General features: G+C 38.8%; 1 protein-coding gene across 6 annotated transcripts in view; it reads right to left on the bottom strand.

The window, feature by feature from the left end:
* The window catches only part of PTER (phosphotriesterase related), a 77,176-nt gene that overhangs the window by 6,069 nt on the left and 50,363 nt on the right, over positions 1-20,744 (bottom strand). For all 6 annotated transcript variants that reach the window (XM_063670434.1, XM_054436193.2, XM_054436192.2 and 3 more), the window contains one exon: positions 616-756. In XM_063670434.1, the coding sequence (XP_063526504.1) occupies positions 616-756 (141 nt within the window). The remainder of the gene's footprint in view (positions 1-615; positions 757-20,744) is intronic.

Genomic DNA, 20,744 nt, shown 5'->3' with positions numbered 1-20,744 from the left:
TCAATCTTCTTATCACCATGTGACCAAGACCAAACTAGGTAGCTGTCACTGACGCCTAAAACTTTCTACTTGATTACAAAGAATGACTCCTGCAATTATTGGCTAGCATCACACATACAATTTTGGAAGACTGTATTCATTTTATATGATATTTAGTCTTTAAACCTTATACTTTTAGCATTTAACTTGAAATCACCTTTTTAATGAAAACTTTTGATAAAGCATTTCAAATATTACTTGTAGGAAGTTATGGCTTTAGTGTGGTCAACCTGAGAGAGGAACAGCTTATTTCATTAGGGGTAAAAAGAGGAAAATGTCCTTTGTTCTCTGATTTTCATGGCAGGGGTTGGGTATTATCTGTGTTTCCTGTCAGCTGCCCATCTGCACTGAACTTCTAAGGCTCTGCTAAGCTTTAGCCTACTTAGGATGACTCATTTTCTCCTTAAAATAATATAGAGAGATTTTCTCCCTGAAACAGCATAGATATATTTTTCTCTGCAAGTCTGTGCTTCAGCCTGCTTACTGTTTTCTGAATCTTTGCTAATACTTCCCTAGATATGACAATCAAAAAGGGCTAGGGAAAGGGAATGCTATGAGAGACTTTACCATACTTACCTTCTAATTCTTTTGTTATCATCAGGCATGTCAATATCTGGGCCGAGTTGGTAATGAAGTAGTTCAGTACCAAAGAGATCATATTCCAAGTAGCAGCCAAGTTGAGCAAACTCCAAGAGCTCCTTCTTATCAAGTATAGTCCTAGAAACAATATGACAGATAAATTGTTATTATGAAGAGCCCGTTTTCTACATGTACATACTAGAAGTTTCAAGCACACTATGTACAAGAACATAGTTGAAGTCAAGTAACAGAAACTTCTGAAATGGCTCTTAATGATGTGAGTATAAAACAGTAAGTTCAATTTGTTACTAGAAACAACAGAACTTACTCATCTAAAAAGGAGTTTTCCCCTCTAAAGTACTTGGGTACTACAGACTTAGTTTAATGATGCTTCCATTATTCCAAAGCAAGTTTGGAATTCTCCCTCAGAACTGTGTTCAGAATATGCCCCCACACTATTTTGAGAATCCTTAATGGGGTAAATTTTCATCCTCTAAGGACTGCTATGAACTGTAAAAACTATCAAAGGAAATCTGGCCTCAGGTCTGGTGAATTAGGTGAATAATGCGAATCTGGGTAACACATGAGGCTTTGCCCTATGGTAGCAGGATGATTTTCTTGTGAAGATTGTAAAGTGGTTCTAAAATTAATTCTAAAGCCTTTAAAGAATATCATTCCAACATTTTCTTTCAGGCACAATACTCATACAGATATTTATGTTCTGGAGTGCTTATTTTTTAAATAAAATTTATTATTTTATGATAAATTTTATGGATATCTTCTCATTTCAATAGATATCATATAAAGAATAAAACTATTTTAGGATGTAAGATTATGTAAATGAAAGGGAAAGGAGAGAAATGTAAGACAAGTACAGGCTACAGACAAGAGTAGAGTACAGAGCAAGAGTAGATTATATCAAGAAATTTGCATTATAACAAGTAAAAAGAGATGAACTAAGGTAACCCCAAAATACCACTGTAGAGATCCAATCACACAGAGAGCTAAGAAGGAATAAAAACATCCTAGGAGAAGACAATATGGGAAAAAAAAGTGAAGGAAAAATATACCCATTAGACATTTCATGAAGGGAAGGAAGACACTGCACGAAGGGAATGAAGGAAAAGTATACCCCATTAGACACTGCATGAAAGGAATGAAGGACCTAGAGAAATGTAAGGGATTGTTTGGGATTGGAAATTGGCCTGGAGATGAGTTGCGAACATTAGACAGTCATTGTCTTATTGGCTTTTTATCCATGTTGATATGTCTATTACTTTGGGAACTCCACGATGTGAGGATTAAAGCACTATTTTGTGGCAGGGTGCAGTGGCTCAATCCCAGCAGTTTGTGAGGCCGAGGTGGGTGAATCACTTGAGGTCAGGTGTTCCAGACCAGTCTAGCCAACATAGTGAAACCACGTCTCTACTAAAAGTACAAAAATGGCCGATGTGGTGGCTCACACCTGTAATCCCAGTACTTTAGGAGGCCGAGGTGGGTGGATCACCTGAGGTCAGGAGTTCAAGACAAGCTTGGCCAACATGGTGAAACCCCATCTCTACTAAAAATACGAAAAATTAGCTGGGCATAGTGGTGGGTGCCTGTAATCCCAGCTACTTGGGAGGCTGAGGCAGGAGAACTGCTTGAACCTGGGAGACAGAGGTTGCAGTGAGCTGAGATCACGCTATTGTGCTCCAGCCTGAGCAACAGAGTGAGACTCCATCTCAAAAGACAAAAACAAAAACAAAACAAAAATTAGCTGGGGGTGGTGGCAGGCACCTGTAATCCCAGCTACTCGGGAGGCTGAGGCATGAAAATCACTTGAAACTGGGAGGTAGAGGTTGCAGTGAGCTGAGATAGTGCCATTGCATTCCAGCCTGGGTGACAGAGCAAGACTCCATCTCAAAAAACAAAAAGCACTAATATGTGGCTGGGCGTGGTGGCTCACGTCTGTAATCCTAGCACTTTGAGAGGCCAAGGTGGGTGGATCATTTGAGGCCAGGAGTTTGAGACCAGCCTGGCCAACATGGTGAAAACCCATCTCTACTAAAAATACAAAAAAAAAAAAAAAAAAAAAAAAAAAGCCCTATCATGTGTCCATGAATCTACTTCTAAGAGGTCAGAAGTATTTTCAAAGTTTTTTTTTTTTTTTTTTGAGACGGAGTCTCCCTCTGTCGCCCAGGCTGGAGTGCAGTGGCATGATCTCGGCTCACTGCAACCTCCATCTCTCGGGTTCAAGTGATTCTCTTTCTTCAGCCTCCCGAGTAGCTGGGACTACAGGTGTGTGCCACCACTCCCTGCTAATTTTTGTATTTTTAGTAAAGACGGGGTTTTGCCATGTTGGCCAGGCTGGTCTCGAACTCCTGACCTCAGGTGATCCACCTGTTTCAGCCTCCCAAAGTCCTGGGATTACAGGCGTGAGCCACCGTGCCTGGTCAAAGCTTTTCTTATAAACCATAGGAGAACCAATTAAGCCTCCGTGTGCCATGGGTGCGGGAAGTTTCTCCTTTCCTGTGAGGTTCCTGGGAGTTGACTACTGACTTTCATTCTGAGCTATCATACCCTGGCTGGCTCATTTTCATTTTCTTCACCAAATTAGCATAATTTAGAGTTCACGATGTTGTTTTAGGCAGGGAGGCTAAAAAATCTTTCCTTTATACTATAAAATGTACATTAGCTCTGTGCTATCTTCTATTAATACTACTCATTTTCCATCTTCTTACCATGGAGACCATCTTTTGCTTCCAAAATTACTAGGCTGAAAGAATATGTGTTTTTCTATAGAAAACATATTCTGTTTTCCCCAAAGAACCATACTTGAAAAAAACAAAATATACACAATTAAAGTAACGTAAGCGGGGAGAGGTAAGTTTAGTGTTTTTCCTTTTGAGTAAATTCAGTGTGTTAATTATCCAATATGGGCAGGGTACTGGGGGAGGGGAGGAGTCAGCAGGGAAATGGAGCCACCAGTTACAGGTTGGATCATACTCTTATTTCTGCTCCTCATGGCTTTTTCTGTCCTTTGGGCCAATGCCTTGAGAATAACTTTTCTAAATTTTCAGTGCTATATCCAGGCATATACTTAGTGAAAAGTCCGTGGTAAGTGTAAAGCCTTAGAAAACTCCTTAGCCTTAGCTCCAATTGAAAATAAAAAGTAAAGTCACTTAGCATCATTATCACCATGATGACAATTATGAGAACTTACTATGTGTCTGACATTGTGCGAAGTGCATTACATGTATTATCTCATTTAATACTCTCCATGATCCCAGCAGCTCTCAGTTTTAAAGACTGAGAAACTGGGACTTGATTACATACTCACTCAAGGTGACGTGCTAGAATTTAAATTCATCTCAAAGTTAGAACTTACGCTGTAAACCACCATACTGTATGGCTTCTCCTATTGCTAAATATTGTTTTTTACTCAAAGGACATTTTCCAGAATTACAATGACTGAATGTGGACAGAGTGTGCTTTAATTTTTAATTTGAAATTTCCTCCCCATGGTACCCTCAAACTGCACTTGAAAAATGGAGAGTTTACCATCAAAGGGTAGTACGGGGGGAAGAAAGTGAAAATCCCAGAAAGGTAAGAAAGGATTCGCTTGTGGAGATTTTTAATTGCTAAGTCAGAGGGTAACTATATATAGTAAGCAGGATTAAATCTTTACAGTTATTTTAGACAATCTGAATGACATGATCAAAGAGAAAGGAACTATGGTAATCATGACAACTGCTTACTTTCTTACTATGGTGTGTGTGTGTGTGTGTGTGTGTGTGTGTGTGTAGTTATTCATTTTTTTAACTGACATATAGTGATATGACCCCCTCTGGATAACTAAACACTAGTGTGAAGTCAACTAAGAAATGAATATTACAAATATTGGCTGAGCATGGGGGCTCACACCTGTAATCCCAGCACTTTGGGAGGCCAAGGCAGGTGGATCATTTGAGGTCAGGAGTTCAAGACCAGCCTGGCCAACATGGTGAAACCCTGGCTCTACTAAAAATACAAAAATTAACTGGGTCTCGTGGCATGCGCTGCAGTCCCAGCTACTCAGGAGGATGAGGCAGGAGAATCGCTTGAACCTGGAAGGCAGAGGTTGCAGTAAGCTGAGATCGTGCCACTGTACTCCAGCTTGGATGACAGAGTGAGACTGTGTCTCAAAAAATAAAAATAAAAAAATAAAATAAAAGAGGAATGGGGAGATGGCAGGCATGGTGGCTCATGCTTGTGGTCCCAGCTACTTGCAAGGCTGCGTGAGGAGGATTGCTTGAGCCCATGAGTTCAAGGCTGCAGTGACCTATGATCACACCACTATACTCCAGCTTGGGAGACAGAGTGAGCCCCTTACTCTAAAAAAAGAAATATAAACAAATAAAAAATAAAAGATGAATGGGGACTGTAGGGACCCAATTCTCCAGATGCAATGAAATATAAATGTTACCTACGTTATAAAAGTTAACTGAAGAATCTCACAATAAGCAGAGATGTCTTTCTAGAGGAAGACTAACACTGTTCAATAAGATTCATCCACACATGTAAGTTTCAAAAGTAACCCCTGGCCGGGCACATTGGCTCACTCCTGTAATCCCAGCACTTTGGGAAGCCAAGGTGGAAGGATCCCTTGAGCTTAGGAGTCTGAGACTAGCCTTGGAAACAAAGCAAGACCCTGTCTCTACAATGAAACTTTAAAAATTAGCAGGGCGTGGTGGTATGTGCCTGTGGTCCCAGTTACTCAAGAGGCTGAGGTGGGAGGATCATTTGAGCCCAGGAGTTTGAGGCTGCAGTAGCTATGGTCGCACTGCTGCACTCCAGCCTGGGTGACAGAGTGAGACCTTGTCTCAAAAAAAAAAAAAAAAAAAAGTAATCCTTGTGAATGCTTATCCACTCAAAAAGCTTATATAAAGGGGTGTGACTTTGGGGAAGCTGGTTCCTCTGTAAAAATGCTCTTAAAAATTTCACGGTCACATGCGAGGGGAGATTGCTTCAGAAGGGAAGCAATTAGGCTGATATTTTACACATCAGGAAAACGCAGTTGAAAAAAGGGGCAAGGCCAGATGCAGTGAGTGGCTCATGCCTGTAATCCCAGCACTTTGGGAGGATGAGCCTCTGGGAGGGTTGCTTGAGCCCAGGAGTTTGAGACAAAACACAGAGAGACCCTGCCTCTATAACATAAACAAACAAATAGAAAGAAAAAGAGGGGAGGAGAAATTTGCTGTCATAAAAAAACCAAGACATACATACATATATATGCAGGGTTTTTTTCTGATTTTTTAACTGCCATTTATTGATATGACCTCCTTCGGGTAACTAAATATTAATGTGAAGGCAATTAAGAAATGAATTCAGCTGCGCACAGTGGCTCATGCCTATTAATTCCAGCACTTTGGGAGGCTGAGGTGGAAGGGTCACTTGAGCTCACAAATTCCAGACCAGTCTGGGCAACATGGCAAAACCACATAGTGTTGGAAGTTCTGGCCAGGGCAATTAGGCAGGAGAAGGAAATAAAGAGTACTCAATTAGGAAAAGAGGAAGTCAAATTGTCCCTGTTTGCAGATGACATGATTGTATATCTAGAAAACCTCATTGTCTCAGCCCAAAATCTCCTTAAGCTGATAAGCAACTTCAGCAAAGTCTCAGGATACAAAATCAATGTACAAAAATCACAAGCATTCTTATACACCAATAACAGACAAACAGAGAGCCAAATCATGAGTGAACTCCCATTCACAATTGCTTCAAAGAGAATGAAATGCCTAGGAATCCAACTTACAAGGGACGTGAAGGGCCTCTTCAAGGAGAACTACAAACCACTGCTCAATGAAATAAAAGAGGACACAAACAAATGGAAGAACATTCCATGCTCATGGGTAGGAAGAATCAATATCGTGAAAATGGCCATACTGCCCAAGGTAATTTATAGATTCAATGCCATCCCCATCAAGCTACCAATGACTTTCTTCACAGAATTGGAAAAAACTACTTTAAAGTTCATATGGAACCAAAAAAGAGCCTGCATCACCAAGTCAATCCTAAGCCAAAAGAACAAAGCTGGAGGCATCACACTACCTGACTTCAAACTATACTACAAAGCTACAGTAACAAAAACAGCATGGTACTGGTACCAAAACAGAGATATAGATCAATGGAACAGAACAGAGCCCTCAGAAATAACGCCGCATATCTACAACTATCTGATCTTTGACAAACCTGAGAAATACAAGCAATGGGGAAAGGATTCCCTATTTAATAAATGGTGCTGGGAAAACTGGCTAGCCATATGTAGAAAGCTGAAACTGGATCCCTTCCTTACACCTTATACAAAAATTAATTCAAGATGGATGAAAGACTTAAATGTTAGACCTAAAACCATAAAAACCCTAGAAGAAAACCTAGGCATTACCATTCAGGACATAGGCATGGGCAAGGACTTCATGTCTAAAACACCAAAAGCAATGGCAACAAAAGCCAAAATTGACAAATGGGATCTAATTAAACTCAAGAGCTTCTGCACAGCAAAAGAAACTACCATCAGAGTGAACAGGCAACCTACAAAATGGGAGAAAATTTTCGCAACCTACTCATCTGACAAAGGGCTAATATCCAGAATCTACAATGAACTCAAACAAATTTACAAGAAAAAAACAAACAACCCCATCAAAAAGTGGGCGAAGGACATGAACAGACACTTCTCAAAAGAAGACATTTATGCAGCCAAAAGACACATGAAAAAATGTTCACCATCAATGGCCATCAGAGAAATGCAAATCAAAACCACAATGAGATACCATCTCACACCAGTTAGAATGGCTATCATTAGAAAGTCAGGAAACAACAGGTGCTGGAGAGGATGTGGAGAGATAGGAACACTTTTACACTGTTGGTGGGACTGTAAACTAGTTCTACCATTGTGGAAGTCAGTGTGGCGATTCCTCAGGGATCTAGAACCAGAAATACCATTTGACCCAGCCATCCCATTACTGGGTATATACCCAAAGGACTATAAATCATGCTGCTATAAAGACACATGCACACGTATGTTTATTGCGGCACTATTCACAATAGCAAAGACTTGGAACCAACCCAAATGTCCAACAATGATAGACTGGATTAAGAAAATGTGGCACATATACACCATGGAATACTATGCAGCCATAAAAAATGATGAGTTCATGTCCTTTGTAGGGACATGGATGAAATTGGAAATCATCATTCTCAGTAAACTATCGCAAGGACAAAAAACCAAACACCGCATATTCTCACTCATAGGTGGGAATTGAACAATGAGAACACATGGACACAGGAAGGGGAACATCACACTCTGGGGACTGTTGTCGGGTGAGGGGAGCGGGGAGGGATAGCTTTAGGAGACATACCTAATGCTAAATGATGAGTTAATGGGTGCAGCGCACCAGCATGGCACATGTATACATATGTAACTAACCTGCACATTGTGCACATGTACCCTAAAATTTAAAGTATTAAAAAAAAAAAAAAAAAAACCATTTCTAACAAAAATACAAAAAATCAGCCAGGTGAGGGTGGTGCACGCCCGGGGTCCCAGCTACTCAGGAGACTGAGGTGGGAGGATTGTTGGAGCCCAGGAAGTCGAGGCTGCAGTGAGTCACGATCAAGCCACTGCACTCCAGCTTAGGTGACAGAGCAAGTGAGACCCTGTCTCCAATAAATAAATCAACCAATCAATCAATAAAATAATTAAATTAAAAATAAAAATGGGAATGAATTCCTTTAAATTCTTCTTATTGACAAAACAAACTGAGTGCAAAATTCAGGGGAAGAAAATAGTGTGAGTGATCACACATGGTTTTCAAAGGAAAGTCCTGAAAATAAGTAGAATGTGGTATGAGATATTAATAAGGGGTGGGACCAGAAACAAGAAAATCAACACCTGATAGTCATCAGGTATTTAATATGGCCCCAGCTCGTTTAATCCTTACAGAAGCTCTATCAGGAAGGTGTGACTGTCCCCATCTTACAGATGAGGACTTTAAGTCTCAGAAAAGATAAACTCAGGTCTCAGCCTGAAGAGCTTCAAACAAACCCAAACTGCTTTTGTGTTCAGAGGCCATGTTCTTAGACCAGGCTGCCCCTCCAGGGGTGAGAACACCCAGGCACCACGGCAACTCCGTTCCTCCTACAAGGCACTCACACCACGGAGACACACTCACCATCGCAGTAACATCCAGGAACAAGCACCTTGCACCGTGAACGTCTAACAAGGTGACTTACCCATGTGAAATTGACATTCAGCTGGATGGCTTCCAGGGACTGCCAAAGCGCTACTGAAGTTGCATTTATGCAAGTGACTTTCTTTTTCACTTGGAGAGGGTTGACCCCAAATGTCAGTATATTACCATGGGAAAATGAACTCTGTGTGCCATCCAGCAGATGAGGATTAAACAGAGGTCCTGTCCCTCCCAGTCACCAGTGATCTCATAGCACATCTTAGAAGAGTGAAGGTGCTAACCTCAGCCAGTTTTCCTCATTCTGCATTCTATATCCATGAATACTTCTTGAGAGTTGTTTTTTATTTTATTTTTTTGAGATAGAGGCTCGCTCTTTCACACAGGCTGGAGTGCAGTGGCGCGATCTTGGCTCACTGCAGCTTCCACCTCCTGGGTTCAAGCGATTCTCCTGCCTCAGCCTCCCGAGTAGCTGGGATTACAAGTGCCCACCACCACACCCGGCTAATTTTGTATTTTTAGTAGAGACGGGGTTTTGCCATGTTGGCCAGGCTGGTCTCAAACTCCTGACCTCAGCTGATCCGCCAGCTGATCTGCCTGCCTCGGCCTCCCAAAGTGCTGGGATTACAATGTGAGACACTGCGCCCGGCCATCCATGAATAATTCTGTTCTTTCTTACTCCAACCTTTCCCAGCTTTTAAGGTCAGTATTTTTCACTTCTTCCCCTGAAGAGTCAGTGAAGTGATTGTGACACACAGAAGAGCTACCGCATTTCACACTGAAAAAAAGTCCCATCTTCAAGGTGGATGAAATGATTGCAATGTCATTTACAAAATATCCTGGGATTTCCCAGAAGGAAGACCAGATTTTTGTATCAAGTACTTGTTCATGTCATTCATATGATATCATTTCTTCTGCTGCATATTTTATACTTTTGCTCAACTAGTAAGTAACTTTTCTGTATATAAGAAACAGGCATAAATTTAGGGAAAATAAATTGCCATCAGCTAAAAAAAAAAAAAAAAAATGGTGTCCAAAGTGATTTGGCTCTTTATTCTCAGAATACAGTTATCATTTACCCAGTTTCTTAAGGCTGGTACTATAATGCAAGACAGGTGATTCTATTTTCAACCCCCTTTTATATTCTAGATCTTATCCGTATGCTGAGGGGTTTAGTTTAATGTCAAAATGCACTCTGTGTGGGAGAAAGGAAGTCTGCATGAAGTGATAATTTAGACAAGGGTCTGTGGGCTCCCTAGGTAGAAAGAACTGAGGAGCAGAGGAAAGAATTTGATCCGTGGGTAGGATCAAGATAACGAAAGCACCTACCATTTGTCTTGGGCTTTACAGTTTCAAATAACTCTCAGGTACTTTATTTCATTTCACACATTGAAACACACCTTCATAAATTAATTCAGTGAACGTCTACTATCAGCTATCTTGCGCTATTCTCTGTGTTAGGAATATAGACATGAATAAGAAATTTAAAATGCTATCTCAAGGAAATTAAAGTCTGCAGAAGGAAGATATTTAAGCTAATAATTATAGTTAAATGTGCTAAAAACATTTAAGTACAAATAAATACAAAGTATTACAAAAGAAGAATGAAACACTTAATTTTTTTCACTTGATTCACTTTGATTCATTTGAGTTGAGTCTTAAAGGACACTATTTAGACAAATGTTGGCAGGGTTCAAGATGAACTATGCAGACAGGCTGCGCATATGGCTCATGCCTGTAATCCCAGCACTTTGGGAGGCCAAGTCGAATGGATTACCAGAGGTTAGGAGTTTGAGACCAGCCTGGCCAACATGGTGAGATCTTGTCTCTACTAAAAATACAAAAATTAGCCAGGCGTGGTGGCAGGTGCCTATAATCCCAGCTACTTGGGAGGCTGAGGTAGGAGAATTACTGGAACCCAGGAGGCAAAGGCTGCAGTGAGCCAAGATTGCGCTACTGCACTCCAGCTTGGGTGACAGTGTGAGATTTCATCTCAAAAAAAAAAAAAAAAAAAAATCCAGAGAATCACCTGCTGAGAGGCAAAAAGGGTGTAGCTTATCGGAGAAAGGGGAGAAGAGAGGGGAATCATCCATCCATCTATCCATTCATCTATCCATCCATCTATCCATCCATCCATTTAACAAGAAATTGTTGATCACCTACTTGCAATCAGCCATGAGCGGGGAAAGCAAACACAAATAACACCAGTCCCATCTTGGAAGAAGTTCAGTATCTACTACGGAAAAGAGCCACGGAAACAAATACTTGCTGTACAGAATTTACCAAGTGTCATGGTAAGAGTGCTGCTAGGAACTAGGCTGGCAAAGAGAAGGAGATATCAAACAGTGGTTGGCTGGTTCTGGAAAAGCTTCATAGAGGAGAAAACCCCTGCTGAATTGCATTCTGAAGAAAGATTCTGCTAAATAGATAAGGGGAAATAGAACATTCACAGCAGAGAGAATAGCATGTGTGAGATGCATATAAGGACAACCAATACAGGGCACTCAAAGACATGGTCAGTGTGGCTTTGGCCCAGAGACTGTGCGCATACTGGGAATAACGAGAGATAAGGTGGAGGGAGGCGAGGGAACCAGAAGACCAAGGCCTTCAGATTTTGTGCCTGAGGCAAAGGTGACCCATTGGAGGGTTTTAAGTCAGGATCAGGGATATAATTAGAATGGCCTTTGGAAAGATCTGGTGGATTGTGGAGGCAAGATCTGGGACCAAAACTAAGGGAGGGATTTGTGTTTGGAGACTTATAATAATTCAAATGATAAATGAGGGGCTGAATTCAGAGAACACCAGAGGAGTGGATAGGAGAGCTTGTATTTGGAGGTCTTTAGGCTAACAGCTGGGTAAATAGCGCTGTTATTAGCCAGATTACGGAGCACAGCAGCAAGAGTGAAGGATGAGGCATTGGCTCCACAGGGACAGCCATGCAGGAGGAGAATCACAAGCCTGTCTTGCTTGGGCAACTGGTTAGATGTTGGCACCATTAAATAACAAGAACAAGGAGCAGGTTGTGAAACTCACAATAGACTGGTGAAATAATTATGTCACATATTAATGTCACTGCACAAATAAAGAAACAAAAACATGGGTCTTCTTTAAAGTGATCAACAATGCAGGTATTCCAACTCCTAATCTAGTGCCCTTTCCATTGTGCTGAGCTTTGATTTAATTGTAACTCATCACCCATTTGACTTTGTGAATTCCTTGGGCAAGTGGTGGGCCTGTGAGGGCAGCTCTATGTGGCTCATGGAGCTAGCTCAGGCCCTGACATCTGAAGAATCATAAATTGCATTCCCTGATAAAACTTACAGACTTGATTAAGTATGTTTTAAAAATTGGCATACAAATAAAATAACAATAGAATGCTTATATATACAACTGATTTACTGAAAAAATTGTTGAATTTCAATGACTGATCATTAAAAATTGTTTACCAAAAAAGTAATTCCAGGCCGGGCGCGGTGGCTCACGCCTATAATCCCAGCATTTTGGGAGGCTGAGGTGGGTGGATCACTTGAGGTCGAGAGTTTGAGACCAGCCTGGCCAACATGGCAAAACCTCATCTCTACTAAAAATACAAAACTGGCTGAGCGTGGTAGTGCATGCTTGTAATCTCAGCTACTTAGGAGGCTGAGGCACAAGAATCACTTGAACCTGGGAGGTGGCGGTTGCAATGAGCTGAGATGGCACCACTGCACTCCAGCCTGGATAAGAGAGCAAGACAATGTCTCAAAAAAAAAAAAAAAAAGTAATTCCAAAAAATCTTTGTACTCCTCTCCCTTGTGTTTATCAATTTAGAACCAACGAATATTTGTACAACTATGTGGAATTCTTATTTTTTTTAAGTTTTTCAACAACTACTTAAAATAATTATTAAACTCAACTAGAATTATACACTTAGTAACCTAAAATTAATTTTAAAATGTTTATAATGCAATATTTTAAAAAAGCAAATTACTATAATTGAGTGATTATAACCTAATTTACTATACTCTGATATTAACATAATTTTAAAACATTATTCTTGTATATTCTTACACTGCTAATGACAGCTCCACTGCAACTATGAGATCTGAGAAATTCTTAATTGATGGAATTTAACTGATCTCAATTAAAAATAAATTTAAATGTCAAAAATAGAAAGTAAATAGAGATGATGTAAATTTTTAATGTGTGGTCTAAACATTGCCTATGATTAAAAATATATAATTTGCTACTTCTACTAACAATTTGCCAAGAATTTTAGTTTGATCCAGACTCAAGCCATAAATGAGAGTGGTACGTTTGCATTAATATACTAGTTTATGCCCAAATACGTAGGTATTTTAAAAATTTATTTTTTATGGGATTCTTTTTGCATGAAGGCATGACTTTTATTGAACAATATTTTTGGTATTGGAGAATAACTGGGAACGAAAAATAATAAAAAAATTCAGTATGCTATTATCTGTATTTTAACAAGCATCTCCCCCCACCACTTTATTCAGTTCTCTGACTGCTTGGGTCGCTAAAGAAATGTTTAATGACATCATAGGAAGGAATGACGTCACCCTTTCAATATTATGACTTAAGTGTAGGCTTAAGCAAAAGGAACAGATGGCTGCAAGAGAGAAAAACCCTTGTTTAAATTAGACTAAACCCAGAAGTTGGCTCCGAATTACAAAGTGTAATTAAAACTTTATTTTAGAATGCATTTCACAGTTTATACATCCCAGGAAGAGCTTTTTACCATATGAACTCTTCAGCTACCACACAGCACAAAAGAGGTTGCGTTTTTCATGTAAGGCGATACACGGTTCAGGGAATGACGATATTGAGGAGAGTGAAGACAAATCTCATAGACATGGCAATCCTATTTGTTAAAATGTCACATTTCATGGGAATGGTGTCAGAGTCATGAAAAATTGCCTTAGAAAAAAAATTACTCGTGGAAGGCTTTGGTGGGTGGAATGTACTGGATAGAGCACATGCCAGTATTTCCCTTTCACCAGGAAGGCAAGTGTGTCCAAAACGGTATAATTTGGGATACTCCACAATTAATTATTAATTATCACCATAACTTTATTGCATTTTATTTGGCACTATTTATGAATATAAAGAATTTTGGTGCATTTTACTTTGTCAAATATTTGCCTGGATTTCTTTCTCTTTCCTTTTTTCCTTCTTTCTTTCTCTTCTTTCTTTCTCCCTCCCTCCCCTTCCTTCCTTTCTGCCTCCCTCCCTCCGCCTTTCCCTTTCTTCCTTCCATAGGTTCTACATGTTGAGAGAAAATACATAGTAAGCAATAATTAGGGCAGAGGTGGGAAACATTTGCATAACACTTTAGGGTTAAAAATAATTTTTCTGGCCGGCTCAGGGGCTCACGCCTGTCACGCCAGCATTTCGGGAGGCCGAGGCAGGAGGATCACTTGAGGAAGGAGTTGAAAATTAACTTGGGAAAGAAACATAGCAAGTCCCCATCTCTTTTACTCTTAAAAATTAAAAAAAAAATTGTTTTTAAGAATAAAAGAAACTCAGTGCCATATTCATAGGATTCTAGATGTTACAAACAAATACATGCACATAGCATTCCAATTGTTCTTAAACACCACTGTATTACTTAACTATATCAGTATGTTTTGCTCAATTTCAGTTTGTCAAACATTTGCTTGGAATTGTTTTTGAATGACTTCCCATTAATTCACGAATATTCACAGGGATTAAATGTGTGTAAGTTCCAAGGAAACCACATAATTATTTTTTGTGACTTTTCACAGAAAACCTTAAGGTTAAAAATCACCATAATTATAATTAAATAATGACTTTGAAGGCAGAGAGTGGGTTGTTCTTCAGGCTACAGCCCAGCATCTGGTATATGGTAATTAGACATGCAAGTATTTGTGGAATGAATGAATGATGTGATATCCCACTCTCTTCTTTCATCTAATTAAGAGCATGAAAAAAATATCAAAATTATAGCTTTCCAAGAGTTTGGCCAATTTGGCACGAATGATCAGAGGCAAAGGGAATAAAATGTGCTGTTGGCCGGTTCCCTAAATGTTTCCCTCTTGTTGTCTTTCAGAAACCCTCAGGTCAATTCCTCTACCTTCCTCAGCTAGGAATTTTCAAAGACAGTGATGCGCTATTTTCCTTCACTTAATTATCATTGTGCCCTTAATCAAACTCTAGGCCCTGGATTTCTGTCAAAGCCCTTTGGCTTGTTGAATAGATAACCAAGTAGAAAAAAGATTCAAGCACACAGCACCTGTCTGTTGCCCCTCCAGGGGGCTAAAAAACTTAATCAGTAAATAGTTGCTACCCAAATACCTGCCAGCCATGCTGTTTTACTCAGCTTTCATAGGTAAAGAATTTTGTTGTCATAAAAATACCTATTGCCACTCTAGTAGTCCATTAAGGATAAAATCTCCTTGAAGATGAATGGCAAAAAGGATATATGTGGGGTGTCGTTTTTTTCAATCTCATCTAGCCTGTATTAGACTGGAAGCCAAGGCAGTGCTATCATTACACGTCACCTGGACATGTGGGTAGAGTTTTAACAAGCAGTAAAATTATAATCAGTGATTGAAAGGTAGAAAGGCTTCATAGATTAAGACCAAGCACGAACACTTAAGTGCCAGGTGCTCTTTTCCAATAAATGTTGACTTTGGGTGGCTGTAACCATCAAGGGTAGCCCCCTGCAATGTTCCCAAGGGTTACATTCACAGCAGCCAACAGGCCCATGTTTCTTAAAGGGAGCAGATGGTTAGGGGACGGCCTAGACACAGAAGCAGATTTATCTTGTCAAGCTGTTATCTCCTAGTAAATGACCTTAAGCAGGTCACCAATGGTCACATGACAATAATGTAGTTCGGAGGTCTCCTAAGGTGATGGCCATTCATTAACTCTTCCCTCTCAGGGTCCCAAATGCCCCTTTTGGATAGCCATGTAGCAATTTGTTGTTGTTGTCGCAATGTGTGTATGTGTGTGTGTGTGCACCCACACAAATGCATGAATCCTAATGAAGACTGTATATCTTCAAAAATATTTACCTGCTTCAATGTGATTGGGGGCATACTGTAATATTTTATTTTTGTATACTCAAATGATGGAAATACTACTTTAACGGGGAAAAATAAACTGATCATGGGTAGGTAAGACTGAGGGTCAGTCCAATTGGAGAGTCCCAGCATTCTGGAGGTGGCTATGAAGAAGAGCCACCGCCTGATTATCTTCCAATCACAGGGTAGCCTCAGAGCCTTTTTTTGGTTTTTAATGTCTGAAAAGGCATGATGGGGGAAATGAAATGATTTACCATTTTGTCTTGGTTTTTATTTTTTGGAGGCCTTGTTTTGGGGATGCAGGTCTGTTTTGTGAGGCTTCTGTGCATTTCGTTGCATGAAATACATGCCTTTTGTGATTTGTCCCCATTACAGAAAGCTGAAGTCCTTGGCCGTTCAGTACAGCTCAGATTGTATGCACAGCCCTGCAGACCTCAGAGAGTCTGTGAGAGGCTGACCCAGTCAAACTTCAGCATGGCCACTGTCTTGCTGTGAACAGCCACTTCAAAGAGCTAACAATGCCTGCATCTGCCTCCCTGATTATTTTTTTCTGTTACTTTATTTGGTATGTTTTTCCGAATGCACTGCTTTTTCTAAAGCCATGTTCCCTAGCCGCCTCCCTACTGAAATGCTCATACTTTCATGTATGACTTTTTCATGCACTGGAACCCTGAATAATCCATCAGATAGGTACAGAATGGATGGCTGCTCTAGCGATGGTCTCAGAATTTTCTAGAATGTTCTGAGTTTGTCTGATGTCAGGTCAACCTTTCCATTCTGTTCTGAGCCATTCTAGAGAGATATATTGAAACTGCAGCCAAATGGAAATCTGGTAATGTATCTTTATTGTTTAACAGAAAAAAAATACATATGTGTGTGTATATACATAAATATATACATATGTGTATATATAGGTGTAGTGTATACATATATGTATATCACTAGGCAATAAAGAAAACATTTGCAATTTATATATTGTTTGATTTTATGAGCAGGGAACTACTACTGTGGTAGAAGTAAAGGTTTATTTCACATTTTCCAATGAAAGCTTGTTTTCTATTTGTGCCAAGCATAATTTTCTAACTTACATACATGTCTAACTGTAAATAGATGGAGATAGAAAGATTCTTCTTTACGAATCATCTTGAGCCAGTTTCAAGCAGTATGGCAGACTAGATGTTCACAGAAAAACTTTCCAGCAGAATGCATGTAAAATACTACATTATATTGAAGAGAGGGGAAAAAAAACCACCCTATTTTGAAATGTTTGGTTTAGCTGATGGGAAAGTAACACTTACTTGCTCAGGGGACAGAGACAACAAGAGAGCTGAGAAAATGAGGAATAAGTTGAGACCTAGAGCTAGCATTTGCCTAAAAGGAATTAATGAACCAAGTAAGACAGAGCTTGGGCTTGAACTGAGTAGGAGATCAGACTGGAGACATATAAAGGGCTACTCCCTTTATATGGAAGGCAACATCCTTGAGGATGAAGTAGGTAAAAACTTGCCCCACAAACAGTTTTTGGAGATTACAGATGGTCCCTGGCTAGTTTGCCTTAATGCTTTTTGGACTTTACAATGGCATGAATGCAATACACATTCACTAGAAACCGTACTTCAAGTACCCAGAGAAACATTCCATTTTCCACTTTCAGTACAGTATTCAATAAATTACATGAGCTGTTCAACACCTTATTATAAAATAGGCTTTGTGTTAGATGATTCTGTGGAACTATAGGCTAATGTAAGGGTTCTGAGCACGTTTAAGGTAGGCTACGTTAAGCCATGGTGTTCAGTAGGCTAGGTATACTAAATGCACTTTCAGCTTACAATATTTTTGACTTACAATGGGTTTATTGGAACATAACCCATCTTAAGTCAATGGGTATCTGTATATACCTTCCTCAGTCTTGTCTTCTAGTGAAAGGAAGGTAAGTTGAGAAAAAATCTCCCTTGAGAATCCATAGCCCCATTCCTGCACTTGCTAAGCTGAGGGGTCAGAACTCATAGCACCTGTGTGGGTCTAAGTCTCTCAAGTCTAAAATTTAGTTTAAACAGTCACAAAAAGCTTTATGTGATTCCATCTACATGAGGTACCTAGAGTAGTCAAATTCATAGAGACAGAAAGTAGAATGGCGTTTGTCACAGGCCATGGGGAGTGAATACACTCAACATTACTGAACTGTACATTTCAAAATGTTTAAAAGATGATAAATTTTATGTTATGCACATTTTACCACAATTAAAAAATTTAGCATAAAGTGTCCCACGTAAGTAGTGCCACAACTTCCTACCAGAAATAAAGAATAAATAACCAAAAAAAAAACAGGGATAAGAGGAAACCAGCCTAACGCTCATAATAATTTCCAAGAAGTCTGATCTCACAACAAAAAATTGTACTCTAAAACATAAGGAAATAACCTCCTATCAATGACAGCCAGAAGAACTAGTAAACTATATCAGAGTAAAACAAAGGCAGTAGAAATTAGATTTATCAATTACAAGTTATACATTGTATGTTTAATATTTTTTAAAGGTTGAATTGAAACCATGTTGAAAGGAAAATAAATGATCAAAATTAACCAAGCAGATATGAAAAGTAACCAACTAGAACTTAACAGGTAACAGAAAAACTATGTAGTTCTCAATATTATAAACCAAATATATTGGCTAAGCGACAGATTGATTCTGTTGGAAAGAGAAGTAGTAAATAGGAAGATCAAACTGAAGAAATTATAGCTCAGTGATGCACATGGATGGAAATATGAAAGAGATGTTAAGAAATATACAGTATAGGTAAGAAAGCCCTACATATATCAAATTGGAGTTTGTGATACAGATGATAAACAACATGTGAGTGAAACAATATTTAAAGAGATAATGACTGAGGCCTTTCAGAAACAATGAAAAATACATCCTTACATTCAGGAATCCCAAGGAATGTCAAGCACGCAATTAAAATAAATTTATGACCAGGTACAATGGCATATGCCTATAGTCCCAGAACTTTGGGAGGCCAAGATGAGTGACTTGCTTGAGCTCAGGAGTTTGAGACCAGCCTGAGCAACAGGGCAAGAACCTATCTCTACAAAAAATATAAAAATTAGCCAGGTGTGGAGGCACATGCCTGTAGTCCCAGCTTCTTGGGAGGCTGAGGTTGGAGGATCACTTGAACTTGGGAGGTTGGGGCTGCAGTGAGCCAAAATCATGCCACTGCACTCCAGCCTGGGCAAAAGACAGAGAGACTCTCTCTCTCTCTCCATATATATATGTATATATATATATATATATACATATATATATACACATATATATATTTATATTTATATATATATACATATATATATACACATATATATATTTATATTTATATATATTTATATATTTATTTATATATTTATATATTTATTTATATATTTATACATATTTATATATTTATATATTTATACATATTTATATATTTATACATATTTATATATTTATACATATTTATATATTTATATATATTATATATATTTATGTATTATATATTTATGTATTTATATATTTAAATTAGTAGAAATGCAGAATACTTGAACATGATAAACAATTATGTTCTAATAGACATAGAACACTTACACTGTGTAATAACTGCAGAACGCAATGCTTTTAAGAATCTAAAACATTTTATAAAATTTAAAAGTATTAGTGTAATACATTTTTGAAGGTATGAAGTACTTCACAATGTTTAAAAAGTATCATCCTTACTCAATAAATGTGCTACATATATCCCACATCATACAAGGCAACATTATAAAATACATTGTTTTAAATTCAAATTAAGCTGTCCAAGATCTTCCACCAATGAGAGTCAGAATTTAAAGATCTCACTGGGTCCAAAGAGTCTAGTTTTCACAGTCTGATGCATTGCCTCTGTGACCAGTATATAGAAGCATGCCTCTACTTTATCAGTGCAACCAGAAGATTCCTCCAGATAGCCAAGTATGGATCTTGATACCAACCTGGTTGCCAGGAGAATTGCCTTTATCCTATTGTGCCTCAGTTTCCCCATTAATACTGACTTCTCTGTTCTGCTATAACTACAACTTGTTTATATTTCCTGCACATGATTTTACAATATTTTTTATTAAGTAGAAGAATTTTTTTTTTTTTCTTGAGACAGGGTCTTGCTCTGTTGCCTAGGCTAGAGTGTAGTGGTGTGATCATGGTTCACTGCAGCCTCATAAGGAGAGGCATTTTATCAATACATTTTGTAGGACTGTTTATTAAATAGCAATGTGTCCGGTCTGATAATCAGGATTTATCAATATGTTAATATGGCTTTACTCCAATAGGCAAGATAGAAGTAACTGTAATATATTATTAGTCTCACTGGTGCTGTATTAATTCTGTAATAAATTCAATTTAAGGCTAATGAGTAGCCTTAGCAACACTGTTAGACTTGTTCATAAAATTAACAGCAGCTGGCATTTCTTCATTTCGTCGTTTATTTTACTGTCCCCTATGCATCGAAAATAATATTTAGGGATTAAATGGTGAACCCCAACAAGATAGGTCCATATTCTAACTCTTGGAACCTCTGAAAGTGACATTATTTGGGGAAAACGTCTTTGCAGATATAATTAAGTAAATGATCTGAGATGAGATTATTCTGGATTATCTGGATGGGCCATAAATCCAATGGCAACTGTTGTTGTAACAAACAGAAGAGAAGACATAGACAGTGAGGAAAACGCTATGCGAAGACAGAGGCAAAAACTGTAGTTATGCAGCCACAAACCATGGAACAGCTGGATCTGAGGCTATGGAAGAAGCAAGGAAAGATTCTTCCTGCAGCCTTTGGAGGAAGTGGGGCCCTGACAATGTTTCAT

The sequence above is a fragment of the Pongo pygmaeus genome, chromosome 8 (genome assembly GCF_028885625.2).
Source record: "Pongo pygmaeus isolate AG05252 chromosome 8, NHGRI_mPonPyg2-v2.0_pri, whole genome shotgun sequence".
Classification (NCBI taxonomy): Eukaryota; Metazoa; Chordata; class Mammalia; order Primates; family Hominidae; genus Pongo; species Pongo pygmaeus.
This window is presented reverse-complemented; position numbering and strand designations above follow the sequence as displayed.